This window comes from Lagenorhynchus albirostris, chromosome 18, assembly GCF_949774975.1.
Source record: "Lagenorhynchus albirostris chromosome 18, mLagAlb1.1, whole genome shotgun sequence".
Taxonomy (NCBI): Eukaryota; Metazoa; Chordata; class Mammalia; order Artiodactyla; family Delphinidae; genus Lagenorhynchus; species Lagenorhynchus albirostris.
The window spans coordinates 66,257,454-66,283,817 of NC_083112.1; the positions used below are offsets into that span (position 1 = coordinate 66,257,454).

At 40.4% G+C, this 26,364-nt stretch overlaps 1 protein-coding gene across 11 annotated transcripts in view; it reads left to right on the top strand.

The window, feature by feature from the left end:
• Nucleotides 1-26,364, top strand: part of MBNL2 (muscleblind like splicing regulator 2) — a 152,580-nt gene that overhangs the window by 109,516 nt on the left and 16,700 nt on the right. For 2 of the 11 annotated variants that reach the window (XR_009536670.1, XM_060128821.1), the window contains exons 5-9: nt 595-858; nt 7,615-7,668; nt 8,300-8,453; nt 15,611-15,646; nt 16,942-17,036. Coding sequence is in view for 4 of the 11 variants with exons in the window: in XM_060128821.1 (XP_059984804.1) it covers nt 595-858; nt 7,615-7,668; nt 8,300-8,453; nt 15,611-15,646; nt 16,942-17,036 (603 nt within the window). In the remaining 7 variants the exon portion in view is untranslated. Of the gene's footprint in view, nt 1-594; nt 859-7,614; nt 7,669-8,299; nt 8,454-9,168; nt 9,739-15,610; nt 17,037-26,364 lie in introns of those variants that run through there. The other 9 variants (XR_009536671.1, XM_060128822.1, XR_009536675.1 and 6 more) reach the window with 7 other exon arrangements.

Here is a 26,364-nt window from a genome sequence, read left to right on the forward strand (position 1 = left end):
CGCCTTGTTCTTTTAGCAGTTGTGCAGCAATGACCTTGTGGCTTGATCTGTGGTGAAATAATCCCTCCATGTAAAAACCCTGTAAAATCCCAGAGTTGTCATAGTAGATGTGGCTATATATAGACGTCCAAATTTTATATACATGTGTGTGTATATATATATACACACACATGTATATAAAATCTCCAAATTACTACATATATATATAAAATATTCTTTCTTTCCTTCCTTCCTTCCCTCCCTCCCTCCCTCCTTTCCTTCTCTAAATAAATAAATAAATCCCAAGAACAATGGGGGCCTTGTTGATTTAACTGCAGATTTTGACTTTCTTAATATAGATTCTCACCCCAGAAAAGAGGGGGAAGTAAAACTCAAATTATTTTGCCCGGGATTCCAGTTACTTGAGTCCTGGATAATCGAATGTTTATGTTGTAAATGGCACAAAAGCCACCATTAAAAGAAAGGAAAGGCATTTATTCCTTTTCTTTTTTTTCTTTTTTTTTTTTTTTTACATCGTGCCTGCGCTCGCAGAGGTAGTTCCCGGCGGCCCTGGGGCCTCCTTCTGCATCGTGTGCTCTTCTCCCCATGTCCTAGGTCTGCAGGGAGTTCCAGCGAGGAAACTGTGCCCGGGGAGAGACTGACTGCCGCTTTGCACACCCCGCTGACAGCACCATGATCGACACAAACGACAACACCGTAACCGTTTGTATGGATTACATAAAGGGGCGTTGCATGAGGGAGAAATGCAAATATTTTCACCCTCCTGCACACTTGCAGGCCAAAATCAAAGCTGCGCAGCACCAAGCCAACCAGGCCGCGGTGGCCGCCCAGGCAGCCGCGGCCGCGGCCACAGTCATGGTAAGTGGGGCGCGCGCGCCGCGCACCTTCTCCGGCCCGCGAGCCCGGAGCCGCGCCTTCCGCGCGGGGACGCTCACGCTCCCCAGACCGCTGGGAGCGGGGGACGGCTGCTGTTCCCGCTGCTCCGCTGCCTACGTCCTGTCTCGGTTGCCCCCGTTTTGTTTTGTTTTGTTCTGTTCTGTCCCTCCCTCCTTCCCTTCTGCAGCACAATAAGTAAATCTCTCAGGCGGGCGCAGGGAACGCGGGGCGGGTGCGAGCGCCCTTCCCCACGCCCAGTTCTGCTCGGAGACCTGACACGGGCGGGACCGGCCCGGGCTCCTCGCAGAGCGGGAAGGACCAGGGAGGCGGCCCAGAAACAGAGAGAGACAGACAGACAGACAGAGACAGAGAGAGAGGGAAACAGGGCGGGAGGCCTGCGGCGGCTGCTGCGCATCAGCCGCAGCGCTCCCGAGACGGCAGTCCGGAGCCAGGAGCCCTCGGCCGGCGGCCCCCGCTGCCCGGCTTTTCCCTACCCCCATCTTTTGTCCCTCTTCTGTCACTTATCACAAAGGCTACGCTGCGAACTCTCTCTCCCTAAACGAAATTTTATGCAGAACATCAAGTCATGAAACAGCTGAAGATGGAGCTGTAGGGCTGGTGCTTGGAAAAAAAAAGAAGTCCTGGAACCCAGCCTCAGGTCCCTGAGTCACTGTCCTGTCTCAGGCCCCACCCCAGACCTTTGGGCTCTGAATACAAATTTTAAAATATCCCCAGGTGTTTTGTATACACAGTAACATTTGAGAAGCCCCTACCTAGAACACTTAAATTTAGCTGTATTCTGGGATTACCTGAGGGATCTTGAAAGGTTCTAACATCAGTCCCTTCCCCCAAGTTTCTTATTTAATTAGTTTGGATGTGGCCTGGGCAGGGGCTTGCTTTCTCTATTCTTTCTTTCTTTCTTTCTTTAGAAGCTCCCAGTTGATCCCAGTGTGCAGCAAAGTTTGAGAACCACTGCACTGGCCTGTAGAATTAATTTGTTTTCATGTGAGATCTCTGGATTGACAGAAGTCTGTTTTAATATATGATAGGCACTGGGCATCCATTCATTCAAAACATATGAGACCTGCCGTGCATCAGGCACTTGCCGGCTGGAAAAAATAAATTAGGCAGCTTTCCTTGCCCTCGGGGAGCTTGGAGTTTACTGACAGTGATACTGCTCCTCCATGACACAATGGAAATGCATAATGGGGTCCAGGGTGGAGGGGGGCAGGAAAGACTCAGTGGCCAGTCATCCCTCGAGAAAGATAGATATGGCTTCAGATACGAAAGGTATAGTTTAAAACACATTGTTCTAACTAGCGACCACCACTTCATACACTAATGCCTGATCAGAATGCAAGGGTAGCTGTTATACACCAAGTTCATATTACTCAACATTCTTTCCACAAATTTTTTTGTTTAGAGAACGATTCATTTTATTTTATTTTATATTTTTAGAGAATGATTCGTTTTATTTTTTATTATTTTTGGCCACACCACGCAGCTTTCAGGACCTTAGTTCCCTGACCAGGGATTGAACCTGGGCCCTCGGCATGAAAGCACAGAGTCCCAAACACCAGACCGCCAGGGAATTCCCTCCACAAACGTTTATAAGGCCTGGCCCAGTGACAAGCAACAGGGATGCAGAGAGGAAGGCACAGAGCCTGCCCTTAACGTCATCACCGCTTAGTGTGGCCTGTGTGCTTATTCACACCTTTCCAATCTCAGCTTATTCCCAAGTATCTTGAGCACTGAGTCCTTCATCTCTCTCACTGTTTCTTCTCAGAGTCCTTGTCCCTTTAGTGTTTTTTCATCACTGGACATAACAGTGATTTTTCTGTGAGTTTCTATATATGTGGGAATGTATGCATCCACATGAGAGAGTCAGGACAATATAGATAAATTCTCCCCTTTTTGTTCTCATAAAAGAGTGGTTTTCAAAACTGATTATAATTAGGTGCAGGGGGTGAGGGACCTGTAGGGGAGATGAGAATAAATTGGTCACTTAATGCTGATGAAAAAGGAATTCTTTTAGAGAGCAAATGAGGTCTTCTATACACTTCTGCAGTGTGGAATCCATCTTCATCCACTTAGTGAAGATCTCATCCTACCGAGAAGTAAAATGTTTTTCATTGTAATCATTCTTTCAGGCCAGCCCAAATTTATTCTAACTGGTGTGTTGATCGTTGGGCACAAAGAACACGTTTTTACCTTAAGCGAATGTTATAAATCATAACTAGGTATCAAGGATACCCCCAAGGCTAGTTAGAACTCTGGCTGCAAGAGACAAAAACTTCACTAGATCATTTAGTGCCCTCCAAGGGAGGAGCGGTAAAATAGGGCTCAGGGGTAGATGGATCCGGAAACTTGAAAACCAGTAGGTCTCTCTCTTTTCTTTTTTTCTGCTCCTCTTGGTATATCAGCTCCATTCTCTAAGATCAGCCTCTCCAAACAACACTGGCCATGGCTTTGGACACCTGTAGGGACACATTCTTACATTTCCTGACAAGAGACAAAAATAGTATCTATACCATCTCTAATTAGGAACAAAAAAATGAGCCACCAGGGTCATTTTGGTGGTTGTCCTGTGGTGAGAGTAATAGCATGCCGTGATTGGCTCAGCCCGGATCACGATGGCCATCTCTGGCCACTGGGATATGAGATGAGGTTCTGGGACTATGAAAAACTTAGTCCCTATACCTCAAATACCTGTTAAATACAAGAAAACACTGGTACTAATAGTGACCTTTACAGCTGAGCCCTGAATTTATCTGAGCCTTGATTTATCCGGCTGTTACCTAGAAGTACCAGTTCTAACATCTGCAGTCAGTATGTTCTTCAATCACTGAAGGAACAGTGCACCTAGAATATGTCAATGGTAGATGACCTGGGTTGATGGAGATAAGAGAAGAAATGGCCATTTACACAAACAGCCCGGTATCTTTAAATCAAGATTTGACTCCTCTATGTGCCTTTCTGTGCATTTTCACATCATTTTCATCAAGATGCACAGACCTTGTTGCAGTGGATGTCAGTATATTTAGTTACCATAGTTTCCTAGATTGTTACCCTGTGCCCAGATTTGGAGTTCTGATACTTCAGGTGATCTTGCAACACCGTCAAAGACAACCCAAAGGAATGCAGTTTCAGAACAAAAGCGTCAGCTTCTTTCTGACAATGACATGAAAATTACTGAATCTGTCATGTCTTTTTAGTTGAAGTGAGAGGCTCATTTGAAACCAGTCTACTTGCAGTTGGATGAGGTCAAAGTATTCTTATTCTCATAGCAAGATTACTCGGTACACTGAAGAAAAACTATTATTTCCTTATTTAAAAGAACAAATGGGAGTGATGATTGCAGTCAGAAGATATTAGTATTCCATTCACCTGGGTTCCATATCTGAACACCAAGAATTTCTGTAGTGCAATTTTTATTATTGTCCGGGATTTCCCCTTCTCTGGATTAATTGGACCCTGAAAAGGAATCTAAAGCTTTGATTCCAGAAAAAGAGACATCTCTTTCCTTTAGAGCCTTATTCTTTTGCACTGCCTCTTAAAACATGAGGATCATCCTCATCAGAATTTTTCAAATGTAAAAATAAGCCAGACAGAGCTTCTCTTTGGTAATTTTAACACAAAGGTATCTCATCTTCAAGTCAGCAGTCCTTCTTCACACACACACCAAAATGGGGCTACACCAGGAGATACTTATCTTGTAAAAGGAAACAGGACCAGCTGCCATCAGCTAGATAAGTTTCAGTTGTTCAAGAAAACATGTACGGGAACTTTGAATCCCATCCTACTTGTCCACATCCTTTTCTTCCACATTCGAGTGGCAGCTCTGATTACTGTCGTCAGCATTTCCTGACTCCTCAGGTTTGGTCTTTGCCTCTAATGCCGGGCCCTTGGTTGGCTTGCCTTGGCTTGAAGTTGGCTTGCTCCTTGATCCAGAAAATGAAAAGCCTGGCTGTATGTATATAAGGCTGGAGAAAGCCCAGAGGGGGCAAAGGATCAGAAATGTTGGTGAAGCCAGCAAGAATGGGTGCCCAGTGCCTGGCACACAGTAGGGGCTCAATTAAAGAGAACCTCGTTCTCTGCATAGGTGCCTAAGGAAGCTCCCAAGATGCACCGGGCTTGGGGATCGCTCAGGTCTATTTTAAGCCTGAAGATCTTTCAATATAGGTAAACATATGCCTGCAGCCACATAATACCCTCTAAAACGGAACATCTGTGTACTACAAAGCCACATTAGAACATGATTATTCATCCATACAGTTTTTTAAAAACATTCTACCCATGTGCTTCAAAGTGTGAGGTGGGCAAGATATTAATATGTACACTCGACCCTCCAAGACCTTAGTGTTTCCTTGAAGAGACAAGATATTTGCATTTAGTAAAGAAAACCCCAAATAAGGAGTGGTAGAAAGGGAAATGCAGTCACTGTCCAGCTCAGTTTAGGGCTCTCAGCTTCTTTAAATTCCTAGTTTATTATAATTTCTGTCAAAATTGCATTTCATCAAACTAAGATTGGAAAAAAAGAGAACATTAACCTTTCAGGTGTCGATCCTAAGGAGAACTATTTAATATTTCTTTTTTCTACTTGGAGACTTCATTAAATGATGCTCTGTTAAATCAAAATTTTGCTCATAAATACCAGCCTGTGGAGACATAATCACTCTTCTAGTTAGCATATCAGAAAAGATCAACCCAATAGCAGATTTGTTCTATAACTCACAGACTGGAAAAGTGAAGGAAAGAATTGAAACCAGAAAGTTGAGGCCAAAATGATTTTGGGTTTAACCATCCAGTTAATGTTGTTAGTGTACTCTATGAGAACAGGCTATGCAGCTTTATGTAGTTAGTACAGACTAATACAAGCAAAAATTTTTTTAATTTTTAAAAATTGCATTATCTAGCAGTGTAAAACTATACAGGAATGAAAGATTTTAAACAAAAATGGTGTCATGAAAGTTACATCATGGCAAACTGACATTTGAGGAAAGAATATTCAAAGAAGCTTTCTCATTGTGAAGCTTGTTGGGTTTTGAAAATGTTCACAATTCTGCCTGAAGAACGATGATTTCATATTATGTGATGGCCTCTATCCAGACTGCCTTCCAAAGCAGCTTCTCCACTGGCCATTCTAAGCCTCTCCTCTATCTATAGTCCTTTCCGCTTTACTGCTAGTCTCCACCCCACTCCACCCTTAGCTCTTTCCTTTACCTCCTATCACCTCCATACTTTTAATCCTGAGTCTTCAAATGATGATGAACCGCTCTTTATTGGCCAAGGAAGATACCATTCATTGTTTCCCATTTTGAGGGTTAAATACTATCCCATTTTCTTTCAAATGCCATAGCTGTAACTCGGAACTTTAGAATAAAACATTTTGTATTTATTGTGCAAACCTTAGGGATTTACCTATTGTGCTAAACATAGAAAATGGGTATTTCATTTCTTTTGTTTGCATTGGAGCTATTCCTTTGAATTTCTTTATTTTCATAGAATTCCATCATAAAATTTTTAGATTTTTTTTTACAACAGTTATCAAGGAACAGGAAAATTTTTTCATCATGGTCTAAATCAATATTTATTATTATTTCAGCTGTTTAAATGAAACTATCTGCCCACAAGTATGGTTATAAGTTAAAGATATTATTTGACTTCTAATAGTCCAAGCAGTTCTTTGCTCTTTTAGCTGTTTGCTATTTTTAGCTATTGTACTTGTTCTAGCCAAGAGTTTCCCACATCTCATTAACTGGGTTGGTCACTGATTATACTTAAAAGTACGACTAGAATTATTAAGTATAAATTATTTTGATACCTGAGGACACTAAATACCCGTTAAAGGGTATTTTCTTAGTGTAATCTGGTAAGTTGTTCGCGATAAATTGAATTAAAATTTCAAATGTGGTGGAAAACAGAATGGATGATAAGTTAGTCATTAGAAACCATATGATGGAATAAAAGCAGGACATTTGAGAAACCTACCATGCAAATTCAAAACCTGTTAAGCTTGGAACCTTATTCCACGTTACCAGATCCACACTAGCAAAGTGAAGAGAAAAACTGAGACAATTATCCACATAATTCAGACAAAAAAATTAAGATCCAAACCCAAACAGTTTTGCCTAAATAATCTTGTGTTTGAATATTTTTTTGCCTGAATTGTTTGTCTCAGTTTGCCGCTTCATTTTGTTAGGCTAGATCTTCATTAAAAATTATTTTTATAAAAGTTAAAGATATTATCTTTTTTTTCAACTTGGATCTTATAACTTGGATGTTATACGTAGTGCATTCATTGTTTTATATTTGAAAACTAACTTATCAGAAGTTCTTCAATCCTGTGGCCCTTAAAAGTTTTGCATTTTTTTCTGAAGCAATGTAAAAAATGCTTATGGTGTGTATGCAAGCTGCTGTTTTAATTAACTTTCCTGAATTTCAAACATCTATATTTTACTCTCTTATATGCTTTTAACTAAGGTATAGTAGATGCATTTTTGCTTCAATACTAATTTAAGGTGTAATATTCATTTCTTTAGAGAACATTTTTGTTGTTGTGCATGCCTAGTGTTTTGTACGTTGTATATTGCATTCAGAATATTTTTTTCCTTCTCACCTATCCACAATGCAATGCCGTTCCCATGATGCACCTCTGCTTGCTGTTTACCTGTATGTTAATTCGCTTGAATCCCATTGGCCCACTGCCATCATGTGCTCGCTGCCTGTTATTAAAAGACTCAGTCGACTGCCAAAGCAATGAAGCGACCTCTCGAAGCATCTGTAGACCTGGTACTTTGACCTTTCACCTTTCGCTTTGCATGTAGCTTTTCAGAGAACCATCTGAGATTTGTATTACTTGTAAAATATTGGTTGCAAACAATCATTATTATTAATTAATGAAAAAAATTCAATAAGGTGTTTAGCCATCTCATTTTCATATGTAATATGTGGAATAAATTAATCCTAACAAATTTTAATACCTTTTCCAAAAGAGTGAAGCAAATTTAAATTACTTGGCTTGGAAAAATGCTCATTATAATTCTAATTAACCTTTAAATTCAAGAAATTGCCACTTTGTTAAGGAAAAGAATAGGTATTAATAATAACACAAATGCTTCCTTCCCCCCTTAGACTAGTTTAACTCATTTTAAAAGCTGAAGTCATTTTTCGTTGTTGTTGCTTGATAGCTTTTCTTTTCCTTAGTTAAGATGCTACCGTTTTGGATTACAGAAATCATGCTTTGCTCTCGGTAACAAACTCTCACTCATTCGACTTTGCCGCTGTTTAAATTAAGGTGCATGGCAGACGCATCTCCTTAGCTGTCATTTTTTAAAAGTATGCTGCAGTTGATGATCTCTGTGGACGCTGAAGGTGTGCTCACTTTGAGTTACACGTATCTTATCCACTTCCTCCCTTACAGGCCTTTCCTCCTGGTGCTCTTCATCCTTTACCAAAGAGACAAGCACTTGAAAAAAGCAACGGTGCCAGCACCGTCTTTAATCCCAGCGTCTTGCACTACCAGCAGGCTCTCACCAGTGCACAGCTGCAGCAACACACGGCATTCATTCCGACAGGTACGTGCCCTGACACTTCCAAGTCCTGTGTCCGTGTGCCCTCCGGTCATGTGCTTTCTTCTCATTCCTTTAAGCTGTTTGGTGGCATCTAGTTTGCTTTTAAAGGTACGATAAATACAGCCTGAAACTCATCATTGTCCTAGCTATCTAGATAATTTACCTTGCTTGGGACAATAGCTAAAGACTGTTAGGATTCTAAAGCCAAATATTTTATAGAGTTAAGTGACAGTTTGAACCCGTGAGAAGCAAACAGCAGTTAGGGCTTTTGGTTTCTTGTGTTTACACAAGCTGTGTAAAAATTGTTTATGTAAGTAAGACCTCTTATGTGTGACAATTGAAATTTGTCATTAACCCTGAATGACCTAAAAATAGCAATTCCAGTAAATACTAACCTTTTTTTTTTCCTATTCCTATTCAGAGCACTAAACAAAACAAAACAAAACAAACAAACAAAAAGAGAGGCTATTCAAATTAAAGCAAACATCTACTCATATTTTTACATCCATTCTATCTCTTTTGCCATCCTTCTCAACTTCCACCAAGTTCACAAATATAGAGAACTCTTATCCTCAGTTTCTAAGCCAATGCCTGATACTATTAGGTGCTAAGGTGCTTTAACTCTGTCATCCTACTAAGAAATGAATTCTGTTAATCACAGAACCTTGAAGTTTAAAGGATTCTTAGTGATCTCCTCATCCAATTGATTGTTTTACAGATGAGAAAGCTGAGGCCCCCTAAATGTGCAGTGACTTCCCAAGGTGGCACTACTAAAGAGAAAAAGACCTAGAACCCAGTTTCCCTGTGACCAGCTCGATGTACATGACATGACACCAGCCGGCCTCCATAGGCAGAGGCCAGAGTCCTCCTTTAGAGCCTGGCATAAAACATCAGATAAAAGTGAAGAAACAAGAGTACAATGCACGCCAACCCTCCTCTGTTTTTTTACCCACAATGCATGCCAACCCTCTGTTTTTTTACCCACCTTCCTGACCACAGACCTACATACACCATACACAAACACAAAGAGTCACCATAAATGACTGGGGTTTTGACCTTTTAGTCTGAGCTAAAGGAAGGGATAACATTTGCAAAATAAAATTTGCTGGAATGTCAAAAATAAAAATAAAAAAAGAACCACGGAGTGACTTAGGCTTTAGTGAGAAGGCTGTCCATTGAGTTCTTAGTTTGAAGTCAAAATTTTCAGCCTATGACAGTGACTTGAAGGTCAATATAGGTGAATAACAATTTTATCAAAAAAAAAAAAAGCATATTGATCCCAATCCACACGGGTGGACTTTTCACGTTTGTTATCTATTTTCTTAAATCCTGTAGCATATCAGGAATTAACATAGGAGGGAGCTGAATAAATATTTCTATCCTATTCTTTATATAAAATCTACACTTTGAAATGAATTATTAACCTAACAATATTTATATTGTAGTAAAAAATATAAATTACATTAGTAAAGTGGTTCTTAGTATATAGTTTTCTTATTTTAGTTCTGCTCTTCTCTTAAAATAAATAGACTCACAGACCTGTAGAATGTGTCTCCAAATCAGTAATTATTGGGGCTTCAATCTTGTCCTATTACAACCTTAATTAGTGACATTTCAGTACAGTTATAGCACAGCAGTGATTGTACTTGTAATCCACTTGATATAGCATGTTTATAAAATAATTACTAGAAGGTAAACTTATCTGAAGGCCCTGTGTGATTTCTACAAGTGTCATATTTGATAGACCTTGTCACTAGATATTTTAAGAGAAAAAAATTGTGGAAGAATATACTGAGTGGAAAAACAGAAAAGGACAAGTCTGTTTCTGAAGACTGGGTAGTAATGCCACTACCATTTCCTGGGAATGCCTCTGAAACCCTGGAGCTAAGCCATGCAAAAGGCTGAAGGCCTCTAACTCATATTAACACTTCAATTCAATAATGACTGACTGGTTAAATCACTGGAAGAATTCTCATTTAAAAATATTTCACCTGGAAACCATTTAAAGACTTCCAAAGCAAGAACGAATAACGTCCCATTTGCAATGGCCTGATTATAGTTGAGGAAATGCTTGTATTGAGGACCCAAAGGCTGTTCTGGGTGCTGTGGTTGTGCACTTCCGCCCCCTGCTGGACTCTTTAAGAACTGTTCAAGTGTGTCCAGCAACTCTCCATAGAGTGGGCTTTGGGAGCAGAAAAGTGGGTCCTAGCCCGCTTAATTCTGTGCATTAGAAGTATTTCCATCTGTAACATGACATAAATATCATAATGAACAAACACGTGGATCTCATGCTCTGAAATGGTATTTCAACTTCTATGAAGTTTTCACGTTTCTCTTAAATGATGAAAGGATAATTTTATTAAAAGGAAATTAGCATCATCCTTCCCCCAGTTAAATCCGTAACAGAAAAGTCAGTGTTTATTTTGGCTCTAGTTTTTATTTCAGGCACTCTTTCTCATAAGCCACATTTTCAACCTAATTTAAAATGATAATGATAATAATCATTCTTTGTTAATCACTGTTGTTTTAAACTCTGAAAATTAAGTGATGACGTTCAAAAAAATTTTTTTAAGTTAGTAAATGAGGAGCTCATTACTTTTAAACTGACAGATTTTGATTTTTCTCTAAATACTTTACATTAACAATTATCATAAATGTGAAACAAAAAAACATTTTATGTTCTCCTGGAAGTTACCCTTTACTGAAAGGTCATTCACAGTGAAGTTTTTGATATGCTGCTAAAATTCTCCCATTGATACAATGTGACTTTGAATTTCAGGAATTCTGCCTCCAGGCTGTGGAGATATTAATTTAAAATATTACGCAAAATATGGGATTCTTCTCCAAACCCATGCTAATATAATTATCACCCTGGTTGATGCCCTAGCACATTTGCAGTGGGTGGGATTTTTCCTTTTTTGATAGGCATTATTTTAACCGAGTGGTTATACTTTTTCTTCGCTATGTTAGGAAAGTGACAAAAACCACACACACAGAAATAGCAGCATAATAATTCTTGGCATTTCTCTGACAGGTTTATTCTGAGTTCCTCTAAGTGTCCTTATCTCATTATCCTTCAAGATAGTTCCGCCAAGTGGCAGGCGTAATTATTTGCATTTTGCAGATGGGAAAACTGAGGCTGTGCCTTTGCCGTAAAGTGGAATATATGATTCATGGAATTGTCCAGATAATTCTACTCGCAGATTCTAGAGCTGAAATGTTTGTGCAACTGAAGCAGAAAACATTTGAGAAGTGTTTGTTAATAGAATTAGTGCCTTAGTGAAATGCTTCTGCCAGTCAGAGCAAAGACGACCTACTGACTCTCTCCTTGATTTATTTCATTATATTGGAAATACAGAGTAAGTAGAACAGGGAAGTGCTAGCACAAATACTGCCTAATGATCAGAAACCATACTATTACATAAGTGTATCACACACCTTGGTGAAAGATTTGTCAGTGTTTAGTGGAAACCCTATCTGTATAACCATAGCAAAATGTGTTTATCCTATTGAATTCAGCAAGCCACTGTTGAACACATAGTCTGTTCTGGGTTCCAAAGCCAGTAGGGGCATACAACGGAGTTCAGAACACGGCAAAAACCAAATATAATGCAAAGCGTGAAGGGCTACCTTAGGGAGTGGGCAAAGCGATTTGAGAATGAGGAAGCAAGAGACAATGTATTCGCCATGGGACATGCAGTAGGTGGTGGCGACGAAGGATATGGAGAAAGAAGGACTTTCCAAAGGAGGAGAAATTTGCTTAGGACTTTGAAAGGAAAATTTACCAGTGTGGGAAGAGCATCCCAGGCAGGGGGAAGAGCATGGATTGGGAACAGTGTACTTGAGGAATAACAAGTTGCCCGTTGTAGCTCAGTGTAAAGTACTGAAGGGGCTGTGTTTGCAGGGGTGGGGGGTGGGAGAGAGTGGGGTGAAAAGGCAGAGATGGAGCTTAGAAAGAAGATCAGGACCAGAATCTGCCATTGAGTAAGACAGCCACACATTGCAAAACTTCTGTGTTTCCGATATGCATATCACTTTTAGGCCACATAGAGAGAGATGCTCATCACATTGATTTGGTTGAGCGTTTCAGGCACATCCTGAACTGAAGCCAAAGGACGGTTCCAGTCCTAGCCCAGTGTGGCTGTAGGAGCTGCTGTTGATGATCTGCAGCTCAGTGACATTCAGGTGTGTCCAAGAAAGGAAAGTGCTCCAAGAAAGCCCATCCGCACTGGAATGCGAGAGAATAACATGGAATTTTTATAGGGATGATTTTGAATCCAGCCATGGTTGACTTTGAAATCATTCACGAACTGGGTACTTTAATACATTTTAGGAACAAGTTGCTCCCAACACACTCTCACTGGTGGCTGAAAACATTCACTCAATTGACTGTTTACCATGCGCCCCATAGACGTAGACAGACATGAACCCTGCCCTCCAGAGTTTACAGTGGAAGAGGAGAGGTGGATTTCAATAAATAGCCAGAGAAGTATATAATTAAAAGTTTTTATGAGTATAATGAATGAAAAAGTAGAGAGTTCAGTAAGGTTTAAAATAGGAAACTGATTTAAGTGGCATGTGAATATAGGTAACAGAACAATTGAAGAGTTTTTTAAAGAAGCAACATATACCTCGAGACCTGGAAAATGAAGAATGGGGTAATGATGATTTTAGGCAGGGGCGGAGAGCTGTGAGAAGCCCAAAAGTAGGACAAAAGTGTGATGAGTTCATTTCAAAGAAATGAAAGGCTAATCTGTCTGAAGCTTGGTGCATGGGGGCCAGGGGAGGAGTATAGTGTGAGCTGGGGAGATAGTCAGAGACTAGACCATGGGAACCTTTATCCTAAAAGCAATGAGAAGGCAATGAATCATTTCCAGCAGAGAAGTGAACAGACCTGTATTGGGGAAGGTTTACTCTGCCAGCAGAATGGAGAATGGACTAAAGGGGGGGACGAGAATGGAGGCAGGAAGACCACTTAGGATGTTACTGCATAGCCGATCCCAGATCATAAAATGGTGATCAGGCCATGAGGAGTGGCAATGAAGATGGACCAATAGACAAACACAAGACGCACTTTAGAAGCAGAACTGCTTTGTCTTATTGGTGAGTTGGACCAGGGAATTTCACGAGGGAAAGTGGTGTCAGGGAGAACTTTCAGTTTGGGCTAGAGCTACGACATCAATGGTGACGTCCATCTAGCATTTCCTGAGGTGGAGAAACAGATGCTGTGGAAAAGGTCAACGCTTGGACATGTTCGATTTGAGATGCTTGTGAGAAATCCAAGTAGGAAGGCCAGATAAACAGTTAGATAGAAAAACCTGGAGCTCAGAGGAGCTATCTGGGCGGGATACATAAATTTGGAAGCCTTGAGCTTGTAGATAGTATTTAAATCCTAAATTGAATTAATACCATGGAGTGAATGACATACCAGAAGAAAACTATAGAGTAGATGAAAAGGAACCAGACTGAGCCCTGAAAAACTCTAGTATATAGAGATAGAGTATGTGTGTGTCTGTGTTTGCATATGTGCCTGTGTCTGTGTCTGTGTTATCAGAAAATCCAAGGGAAAAGAGTAGTTTATTACGGAGAGAGTAGACAAGTGCTAAATGTTACCATGACTCAGGATGGAAGGGTTCTTACTGATTGCAGAAATACGGAGTTCTTTGATGACATGCAGTTTGAGTGGAGAGGTGAAAATGAAAGCCAAATTGGAGAGGATTGAAGAATAAACGGGGTCAAGGAAGTGCAAATTTATGTGTAGGTAACTTTCCAGAAGTTTGATTGTGAAGAAGTTTAGAAACATAGGGCTGGAGAAAGATAGGGTGTCATGAGGTGTTTGTGTGTGTGTTTTCAGTTGGATATATTAGCACATGTTTGCTGAAGAATCCAGGAGTGGCCCAGTTAAATAGCCTCTTTTCCTGACTAGTTAATGTTGGCCTGATCAAAACGCAGATCAGGCAAAAAGTCTCCCTCAGGTGTGAACAGTTCAGCAGAGAGAATAAAGACGTACACATCTCAGATTCTTCACCCAGTATCTCAGAAGGCAGTTCTAAAACCCTAAGTGGGTACACCTACCTTCATTAAAGACTACTTCTCTGGTACCCATATGACACCCAATCTTCAGTTACCTAAATCCTTACATTACCTTGATTTTCACTCTAAGGAGCTGAACCAGAAGTAGATAATTCCTTTCAATACAATTCTTTTTTCAGTATTCCACAACATATGTTATATTCATGGTCCGTTTTCTGATTCAAGTACATTAATATGACCACCCACAGGTAAGGCAGCTATTCCCAAGGAAGGGCTGTAAACCCCCCTCCCTCCCTCTCTCCTTCCCACCCTCCCACTTACCCACCTAGACACCAAAAACCCCTAGCCCTGGTCCTATCCCAGCCTCAGTTCAGTGCTGTTTTGCCTCTGCAGTGTTTAGATTTTATTGCTAGCCACCGCTCCTTTGTCATAATGAATCTCATAACAGAAAATAGGTCACACACACATCCGGTCATCCCGTCACGGGAACCTCAGTCTTCCTACGTTGAGGGCTTTCAAGCAGTACTCTAAAATTCACCTGACCTGCAACCCTTTGATTCAGAGGACACGGAATCTTAATTACTGTTTTTATTTTCATATTGTTATTGACACAAAACATTTTACAATCAGACAAGCAAACTTTTAATTCAATAAGGTCAGTGTGATATAGTGAATACAAAACCTGACCTGGATTTAGGAACAGAATTCTATTTCTAGCCTTAGCCTTGACTCCCACGATGCATGACCTTGGAGTAGTTACTATGCCTCAGATTTTTCATCTGTAAAATACCCACTTCCTACCTTGGAGGATGAACTTGAGAATGTCTGTAAGATACTGTGAGGTCTTAGAGGAAGGTGACTGCTGCATTATCACATGTCATTCTTACTAGAATCATGTCAATGGAGATGAATCAAAAGTGTGAAAAGTAATGAATAATATTGGCTTAAAATAAGTCAGATATATTTGTGTCCACACTGAACATGTGAATGACTCTAAAAGACTGTGTTAACTAACCCTACTTATTTCTGGTTGTGCTTCAATCTCACTTTGAATGTTAACTCTAAACCGCTAACCTGTTTCTTTCCCTTTATTCACTTTTTTCCACCTACCATTGCATGACATGCAGGGTCAGTTTTGTGCATGACACCCGCTACCAGTATTGGTAGGTTCCAACCTTTTTTTATTTGTCTTTTATATTATGTACAATACCTTCACTTGATTGAGATTTATCTCAAAGATCGTAGAAATGCTGTAGGAACTGGTAGATCTGAAGGCTTATTTGGCTTTAGAGTTAATGTATAGGTTTCAAAATGTACTTGTATACTGAAGACAATGACCATCTTAATGTGACTAGAACAACCACTGCAAGACATAAAACCACAAGTACAAGTCTGCTTTTTAATGATCTGTATTTTGTTTCTCTTTATAGTTTATATGGTTTAGCATAAGAAAAAAGAAAAAGCTTACTTTATCAGAGAGGCAGGCTAATTTCATCAATGTTTTAAAGTTTCATGTGGTGTGCCTTTATCTCCTCTTTGCTGTGTGTTAGAGTTATCAGAGTTTCCCAGAAGTATTTATTTAAAAAAAATTATAAATGGATGTATTTTGAAAACAAATGTCTCAACTGCCTTGCTTTATTATCCTTTTTAATTTTGTGTTGATTTATTTGTGATGAGTATTTGTACCTTACCATTCCCTTAGATGTTAACTTTTAATAGTACATACATAAGCTATCCCCACACATTCCAATGCCTTGGTACAAAAGTCTGTCTTAAGGACATATGGATTAGTTCCACTTAGAGTAAAGAAAAATAAACATTGGCAAAATTTGTCTGGCTGTTTCACAGTGACTGTGTTACAATTTTACATCAAGGCCATGATTTCTGCTCTACTGTTTATTGACCCAAATAAACCACAATCCCCAGTAATTCCAGTTCAAGCAGGCAGGCCCAAATCGACCCAAAACATTCAATTTAACTGCAATTAATTCCAAGAAAATTCTAACCCAAATTAGGCCTACATTATCGAGGCTTTGATGTTTTAGAATGACGATTAAAAGTGAATATTGCATAGTCTTACTTCATTTGGACATTACAATTTCGCGTTTTGGGGAGCACTGTTTATTACAGGCACTGTAGACTCTGACTTGGGAACGATCTAGTGCTGGAGGTAAAAGGGTTTATAAATACATCAACCAAAGTAATCTGCTTTGGCCTTTCTGGGAATCACTGATGATATTTTAAAACTTCCTTTAATTGTACTTGTAATAAGCTATTTTCCCTTTTTTTTATTTCTCTCCCATATGCTTCCTTGCTTTGCATTGTGATTGCATGCCATCTGCTGGTTTAACCCATGATGGCTTGCTGCTCTGATATTCACCATATGCCAAAATGCCACTTCTGTTACCGTAACGCTACACCCTCCTGTTCATTGCTCCCATGGTCCCCCTCCTGAAAGTACCCATGATGCACAGCGCTACGTCAGCCACTGTCTCTGCGGCAACAGCTCCTGCAACAAGTGCCCCCTTCGCAGCAGCAGCCACAGCCAATCAGGTTTGCTCCTTTTAAAGCTTTTCTTTCACAAATCCCAAACTCTAAATGAGTGCTGATAGTTAAAAAAAAAAAAAAAAAATTCTCAGGGAGAATTTTTTTTTTTCATGTTTATCCATCAGATTTTATTTTATTTTATTTTTTTGATTAGTTTATGGCCAGCATTTGTGGACAGGTTGCACTTATTTAGAGTTAACATTTACTGCAAATAATGATGTAGCTGTGTTTCGTGTTGCGCTGTTCGTTTCCGTACCTAATATTGTGTGATTAACCTGACAGGCTTACATTCCTTTCAGGGCAGCATTACGCATCCAGGGCTTTGTGAATTGTCACAGAAAAATCAGAAAAGCTCACCTGGGAGTGCTTCAGAGCTGGCTGTATTTGGATTCAGTTCATTCAGAGACCCTATTATCTATTGTGGAGGAAAAGAAAATTCTCCTCTTAGAAAAGTCTCCCCTTTTCCCTTAGTGTCAAATTTGAGGTCTGAATGATTCTTGTTAACATTTCACCTGGATCCTATGTGCTCCCAAACTCGCTTGGTTCCCAAGTGAGAGACAAACGGTCCTGGAAGAAGAGTACGGGGCCACCGAGTTCACAAAGGCTGGATATAACTGATTAGGGGCGTGTAATTCTTTTGGTTTAACGCATGTGCCAGTGAGACCTCGGATGGACTCTTTCTCAGGGAGGGCCAGCTGGCTGTTTCCTGTCGTCACAGGCTGACTGTAACCCTAACCCCAGCCAACCAACTTGCAAACATGTGCTTCTGGTCCCAGGAGAGGCGTAAAAGCATAAACTCTCACATGCCCGGAAAAACACTTGACTGCGCATGCTCTCCCTTCACAGAAGAGCCATTCTGGTTTTGCTGTGAGTGTAGTGGGTTTTTTCTCGTTTTGTTTTGTTTTGATTTTTGTTTTAATAAAATCAACTGTACTGATAAAAGATGACAAGACATATAGGAGGAGGTGGAGGGAAGGTCCCAGCTAACGGGATAAACTGGAAAAAATCATGTCTGGGCATAAATAGCAGATTCCAAACTACATTCTGCAGGCGGGAAGGGCTGAGTCACGCTTCTTTCCCAGTTCTAGTGAATGAGTGATTCCAGAGCGATAGGTTTCATTGCTGAATAGATAGGCGTGAGTGCACTTATATGAAGGAATAAAAGTAAAATCCTGTGAGCTCCTCCTGTGCCCTCTGAGTTTTGATAAAGCAGAAAAGATCGAGGAGGGAGGGAGGAGAGGCCAAGCAGGCCCTCAGAGGCAATACCAACTGCTGACAACGCTTTGGCTCTTCACTCGCCACCTCAACATGCCAGCTTCCCTCTAAGGAAAGCTAGCTCAGCTTCCAAACAGATAGAACAAAGAACAGCAAATCACTTTCTTAGCTGCGAAGATTTTTTTAAATGATGGGATGGCAGAAGGGAGAGACAGTGTGCGTCCTTCCATCATTAGGTTCAAAGCACCTCTTTTCACATGGTCATTCTTAGTAGGGAAACTGGAAAGGTTTCTTTTATGTCTAAGTCCTGTCTTCCTGAACCATGTTTTTGCGATCTGGAGCAGAAGTTTTATATAGTCCCTTCATCAGAAAGCAAGTTTCAAGCATAATAGAGTGTTCGTTACAATGGAATGTAACGTTATACTTTACGGCAAGTTAAGCACTTCTAATACAGAGGGCTCTTTCCTGGGAATGGAAAGGAAGTCAAGATAAAGAACTATTTTGGAGTTTTAGGATAAGTCCCTTTATTATGATAAATTCTTGATCATGTATCATAAATATTTTTCCAGCCTAATGATTCTTTGGCTCAATTTGGTAGAAAAAATTGAGATTGCATACGTATGCGTAGGTTTATGTATGTGTGTAGGGGAAGCATAACTATTCAGAAGCTAAAATATATCACTTTTCAGCAGAGTGTGATTGGTAAAGGAACTAACAAGTTAACGTCAATTAAATCCAAAGAAGTATAATTATAGGAGTACCTGACAGTAGCTTCAAGAATCCTAGATTCTCCATTTTGCAGTTTATCAGATGTAATCGTTGCTGGACTGCACTTCAGTGATGACTCCTAATGAAAGTCTGCTTGCACATGAAGACAACAGAAAAAGAAATAGTAGTAAACATAAATTTTCAGATATGATATTCTTAATGTATTTTCAACAAGTTTCAAAGAGCAAAGCAGCTACAAAAGAACTTGGAAATTCTTTTAGTGCCCAAGAGTTCAGAATTCAGAGAGATTTCTGATGGCTGTGAAACGACAAGTTTTCATCTTATTAAGATTTCGCCCTTTAAACTCACACTGAATCATGTCCATGTGAATTACATGTCATTTAAACAAAATGAATCTGTTTCCTCACTTGTAAAAGGAAGATTAGAACTAGATGGCCTCCGAGGTCCCTTTCAGCTCTAAGATTCAACAAACCTATGGTTCCTTAGCTGCTGTGCTAAGCCCAACGCATGAGATTATAAAGGTAAACACAGAGTAGAAAGTGGTGCTAATGATTTCAGAGTTCAGTGCATGATACGCATCCTCCCTTCTTTCCCTTCATTGAGCCATCTGTCTTTAACACAAAATGTGGTAGGGTTTTGACAGCTTTTTAGTTCATTTGATCAATTTAGACTGTCAGTTCAAATAGTTCAAATCTCATAAGTATTTGTAATAAGATACAAGTCATTCAGAGAAGAAAGAACATACACCAAAACATCCCATGACAGCTCCTCCGGCCCAGGTTTCCTTCACATGTTACCCCATGATGAGTCAAGTTGAACTGGCAATAAATCTATAAATTCTACCCTCAGGGCTTAATCAAGGTGACAGCAATGAAAGTTTTAACTGAACTTAGACTTGCAGTTTGAAATTAAATGACGACAAGATCCAAATACTTCTGGGAAATAGAAAATTATTTTTTGGTTATTTAGCTCTGGGAGTAGACATATAAACCAAAATACAATAAACAAATTTACCAACAGCTATCTCCTGTTTCAATTAAGGTCTTTGGGCCTTAATATACAAGTTACACCTAATAATAATATTATTAACAAATTACTTATAGATATAAGATACTATTCTAAATGGTTTCTCTCTTATACAATACATTACATATTTTAATATATCATATTATATATATCATATGAGAAAGAATACATATGTATAGGATATACTCAATCCTTACTACAGTGTTATAAATATTACTGTCACCCCCATTTTATAGACAGTAAAACTGAAACCAAGGTTAACCAACTTAGCCAAAGTTAGACATCTAATAAATGGTCTTGCTGGAATTTAAACCCAGGCAGTTTGATCCCAGAGGCCTTGCTCTTAACCACCATGCTACACTGCCTCTCTCTATAATCATAAATGAACGGAAGTCACTTCTTCCACAGGTAAAACTGTCTTTAAAGTGCAACTCAATAGCAGCAAGCTCTGTTGCTCTAGGGAAAATGAAGGCGTTCTGCTGATGCAGCTCAGACTGAGGTGAGTTCTAAGGTGGGGAGATGAACTGCATCTGAGCAGAGCTTCAGGCTAGTTATGTAATACCCAGGTCACATTTAGAAACCATATACATAGTTGATATATATTAATTATGATACAGAACTATTTATTAATAGTCTATGTTATATTATACCCAGTGAGTAGACCGAAAAGTATGAATAATTTCTGTACAAGTAAGATGAGAACTAAGACGAGAAGTGAAAAGGAATTAGTCATTAGTCCTGGTGAAGCAGATTTATGGGCTTCTTTTGTGTGAATCATGGCCCTGGACTTTACTCCCAGCCTCTGCCACTCATCTCACAAGTAGCATCGTGACAAGGGAAATCAGAAATGAAAACCCAGGTACTATATAAGTCAGTCAATTTCAGTCCGCTAATAGAAGGTCAGGATGTATATATACATCTATAGATGCCTATATTGAAGCCAATTTAATCTTAGAGTATACAGTGAAAGAGGAGAGGTCAGCAGCTTAGTATATGGATCTAGTTTTTTTCACATTATAAGAAATTTTATTTAATAAAATGAGAGTGCAGATTGAAATCCCTCTAACTTAAATTATTATGGTACTCTATCCTGTTATTGCTTTATTATTTTTTTACTTCAAAAATACATTCTATTTCAAAAGGGGAGAAAATAATTTCCTAGTAAATATATTTTAAATCTTAGTTTCTTCATTTATATACAGAGATTATTCACCTTATCTGATAACATCCTTGAAGGCCCAATTGAAATACAATTTGTATTCTGAGTCTTTCCGTGAACCCCTGCAGCTAGAATTTCTTTTTTCTATCCTCTGAATTCCACAAGGACTCTATCTGCGTGTTCCTTAAAGCATCGTCATTAGATGGATGGAATGACAGTGCTGATATACAACAAAGGTGGGGAAGTGTAAAGCTTAGCAGAGAAAAACTAACAATCCCGTTGGCCAGAGCACCAGTTTTCGTGAGCGGCTACAACACAGGTTTGATTCCGAGTGTGTAGGACCTTAAATGACAGGGTAAAGGGTTCGCTGGCCTTTATTTGGCCACTGAAGGTTTTCAAGCAGGAAAGTGACGGAACACAACTCTGAGAAGAGCAGGCAGATGGAGACAAGGCAGGAGAGTCTGCGGAGACCGTGGAGAGGCTTCCACAAGAGCCGGAAGTGGGACAGTGGCAGCCGGCGAGTGGCCGACTTTGCCTTGCCTTTGCCTGTTACATAGGGAGAGGCGCGTTTAGCCAAAGAGAAACATAAAAATGGTTTCATACTATGGCAAAACCTGTCCAAATAAATGTCATGTAGCAGAAGAAGAGATGTGGGCTGACATGAAAGGTTAACCACAGGAAGTTGCCTCTGTAGGACCTGAATTTAAGGATAGCCTTTGGCTGGACTCCCTGGGCAAATGCCTCCAGGGTACTTGCGCCGAACATGCGGCTCCCCACTCTCTACCCGAATGAGACATCAGAGCCACAAAAGCTCAGACACCTCCCAGGCCTTTGCCTGGAAGAAAGGGTCCCTTCAGGTTTGAAGTGAATACGTGTTGTCCACGTGTCCACAGCTAGAGCTATGTGGACGCGGAGGGCAGTTATTCATCTAATTCATTCTGGGTCATGAGTCCATGCTAGGAAGGCAAATTCTTACATACTGGATATTAGGAATATTTTAATAGAGCATCCCACGCAGTGCCTTTAAAGCTGGTGAAATCAATTATATTTCTGGCAATATGTTAACAACACTAATTACATCTCCAAAAAGTGCTGATTGGTGTTTAATTATGACCTCAAGGTTTTATCACATCTTCTGAATCCTCTTCCAAAGATTAAATCCATTCAACAGAAAGCTGGCCTTAGGAAGAGTTTATTGAAAATTAGTTAATAACATATTATACATTCCTAGCCCTCCATTTATTGGGATATTTGGTAAGTCAGAAAATCCCCATTTTCCAGACATGCCTGATTAGTATATATATAATAACAATTTCAACGGTATCTTACCAGACAAAATAATTACATGCAACCAGATACCTATATTATGCTTCATCAGGCCTGCTACAAATTACTAAAGGGAGATGAGAAAAGTTTAGAGCATCAGATTTTACTCATTTCCCACACATAAACATGAACACAATTTCAAAGCTATTTGTATGTAGATTCTTGGACTTCTTTATACAAAGTTACAGTAAATCACCCCATCCTAACCAAGAAGTCTAGAAAGGTAAGGTCATGTTTTACTTAATCTCTCATCTCAAAGAGTTTTCTAAAACATCTATTATTCAAAGTCATCTGTTAGGACTATATTCAGACAAATGTAGGAGGCATTAAACGTTCCCCACTATTCACCACTTGACCCATTTGGAGCCTGTGTTTTTTCACAAGAAAAATCTGGGTTCTGCAAAGCCCCAGCGTGGGAGGAGCAGACCCCTGTTAGTTCCCTCCCCTGAAATATACAGGAGAGCGACTGGCCTCCCTGCATGGATGATCGAACTGTGAACCACTCCTTTCCCGCAGTTTGCTGGGTCCTGAGAACAGTCAACAGAAAGCAGCTGGGCCCCAAGTATGTTGTGCTCTGAAAGGGCCTGGACAGCAACTGTCCAAATCCAGGGCCTGTTAATAGTGCTCGGGCTGAGACACCCATCTCAGCATCATCATACTGCTAACGTTGTTCGGCCTTCTCTACCTCTGTGCTGATCTTCTAACTATAGAGGAAGGTTCCATTTCAGTAATGGATCTGGTTGCCTCAAATGAGGTAGAATCGCCATATCAAATATTTTGTGGAGAGAGGGACTGTGTGTGTGTGTGTGTGTGTGTGTGTGTGTGTGTGTGTGTGTGTGTGGAGAGAAAGAGGGGTGGAGGGACAGAGGAGGAGAGAGAGGGAGATTAACTGGAGCCTGCTGTATATCTCTTCAAATAAAAAAATCAAAACAATAAAAATGGCGGCGTTTGCGTTCAGTTAACACCATTGGTTAAAGCTGCTTGGCAACTTGAGTCTCAATTCCATGGTGCAACGTGGCTGGGGCACTGGAATCCAGTCTTGCTAGTCTGGTGAAAAAAAAAAAGATGTTTAAGGTGGAGAGGAGAGGTGGGAGGGCCGCTCCGTATGTCTTAGGTGGAGCTGGATCTGTGAGAACCATAGAGAGGCAGATTATTTTTTCTCTTCAAGAAAGCAGAAAATAAGAAGAAAAAAGGCCTCTTATTTTCCTGCCTCAGGAGCAGCTGCTTTGCAGAGCTACCATGAGGTTTAATTAATATATGTATTTGCAGATTCTCCAAGGAAAGGCTAAGTTATATTAAGTGTTGTAATCTAGTACATTTTCATCTTTCATGAATAATTTACACCTCATGGTGAGAAACTTGAGTAGAATTCTTTTGTATACAGCTCCTAAAGACATAATATCAGCTCCAATTTTGTGCAGTTGAAGAGAAAATGTCAAGGGTCCTTATGTGGAAATTGACTGCCTGGTGGATCGTCCTACTTACTTTACTTCAAATCCCATCCTCTTTTGCATTTTGATGGAATTTGGGGGAATCTTTTTAGATTGAAAAGTTATATTTCCAGCAGTACTTTGGCTTTTGTTGACCATAATAAAATCATGCTCATTTTTCTAATCGTAGGTTTCCTCTTTGAGAGGAATAAACATAGAGCTCATCCTATATGTGTGTTTATTTCCAGCTCTACATTTGTAAGGAAGGAGAGACTAGGCACAGTGCAGGAATTTGGATCCATTGTCAAGGGTTGAAAGATGAATGGGGTCTTGTTTTTAATAAAAATTGCTATGAACGGAGAAAATCTTTGACTTATAGGCATCTATCTCCCCAAGTTTTGCCACTGCTGCCTGCCTTCCCACACTTCTACCTCCATGTTTGGGGAAGTTGCCAGCCTTGCTGTGTGGGTGGATGGAGAGGAGAGATCCTTGCCGTCTCCTGACACAAAGCTGGCCTGTCACTTCACTTACTGGATATGACGCCATGATGAGTCAAAGACAAACTGGCATGAGGTCCGGCCTCTCAGCCTCTTCCAGCATTCTCTCTGGGCCACATCTCAGGAGTCAATGGCTTCCAAGGTCAGACCTGGCTGAGTCTGCTGAACATTCTAGAGGTCACCAGTGTGGGGAGGTGCTAAGGGTACCCAGGAGTTTACTGCCTAGTCAAAGAGATGTGACGCAATCAGACAATGTCACAAAGTGAAACAGTCAAGGATTCAAACATTAGTGCATGAGAAGTAAGCTCCAAGGCAGAGCCTTGGCCCTAAGTGGGAGGGGGAGTAAATTAGGAGTTTGGGACTAACATATACACACTACTGTGTATAGAAGTGCAGAGGCAGGCCTTGAAGGATGTGTAGGAATTAGATAAGGAACTGGTGAGGTTGTTCCTGACCAGAGTGAAATGTAAGGGGTAGAGCTGGGGGTGGGGTAAGGGGCAAGGAGACTGGCATTATAAATGTACCAGCATCATGCTTTACATGTGTTCTCACATTTAACCCTATCAGATGGGCCCTATTCTCGCTCTTTAACATGTGAAGACATCAAGGCTCAGATGTGGCCGTGGCTCTAATCAGTAGAAGGGCCTGCATTTGACCTCAAAACTCTGACCCTGAGGTCAATGCTTCCCCCTTATCCCACCTTCTTCCCCAGTAGCCTTCGCGGCTCAGATAGGAGTTTCAGAATCAGTTTTGGACTTTATCCCACAAAAGATGCAGACAGAGCAGCTATTACTACATCAAATCTAAAGGGGGGGACAGTGTAGCTCACACGCACTAAAGGCCACACCGTGGTGAGTGAGGGAGTGAAGGGAAGACACACGTGGGCAGGACTAGAAAATCTCCTTGAGCAGGTGAGGAGAGGTTAGGTTACTGAGGAGGTCAAAAGGCAGGCTGAGGGCAGGGCAGCAAAATGCAAAACGAGAGACTTGCAACACTCATCTACAGGAAGTGAGTGGGTAGGTGTGAGCTGGGATGGGCTGAGCGCAGGTTAACTGGTAAGGAAGCTACTTTGTTGATGAAGTGATAAAATTGGGATAGAGAGAAAAGGGAAAATGTGGGGAGGGGAGGATGAATACACTCGTCCCTCAGTATCTGTGGGGCATTGGTTCCAGGACCCCGAGTAATACCAAAATCCATGGATGCCCAAGTCCCTGATATAAAATGGCACATTTGCATATAACCTATGCACATCCTCTCTTCTACCTTAAATCATCTCTATGTTACCTAAGACAATGTAAATGCTATGGTGAATAGTTGCCAGCGCATGACAGATTCAAGTGGTTTTTTTTTGGAACTTTCTGGAATTTTATTTTTTCAAATATTTTCTATCCATGGTTGGTTGAATCCATGAATTCAGAACCTGAAGCTATGAAGGAGGACAGACTGTAACTAAGAAAATCAAGAAAATTCAGGGAGGCATTTTGATCCTTTAGTCTCCCAGCGGCCCTTGCCAGTTTCTATAGCATCTGTGGATTCACCAGCTCTCAGCTCCCCGCCACATCAACCTTCTACAAGACATTTCTCCCAACGACTTACATAGATACAATGGCTCCTGTTGACACTTCTTCACTTTATTTGTACTATAAAGGAGAAATTTGTTGCCTGGGATTTTCTGACACTGGTTTATGAAAAACTACAGCTAGTCTAGCACTTAGACTCCATCATGCCTCGGCATCACATATAATATGCTGAAACTTTTGGTCTGTCTGTTTTAACTCTCAGTGATCAAATTATAGTATTATCGTCACTCTCCTTGCTCTGGAGTTTCCAAAGATCTCAGAGTTTATGTCGATGAGCTTCCTCTAATCAAATACAGACACTTTTCGGTATTTACCACAATGCATTTCTGGAAGCAGCATCATTGAGCTGAATGCTGTAAAACCTCACCCATT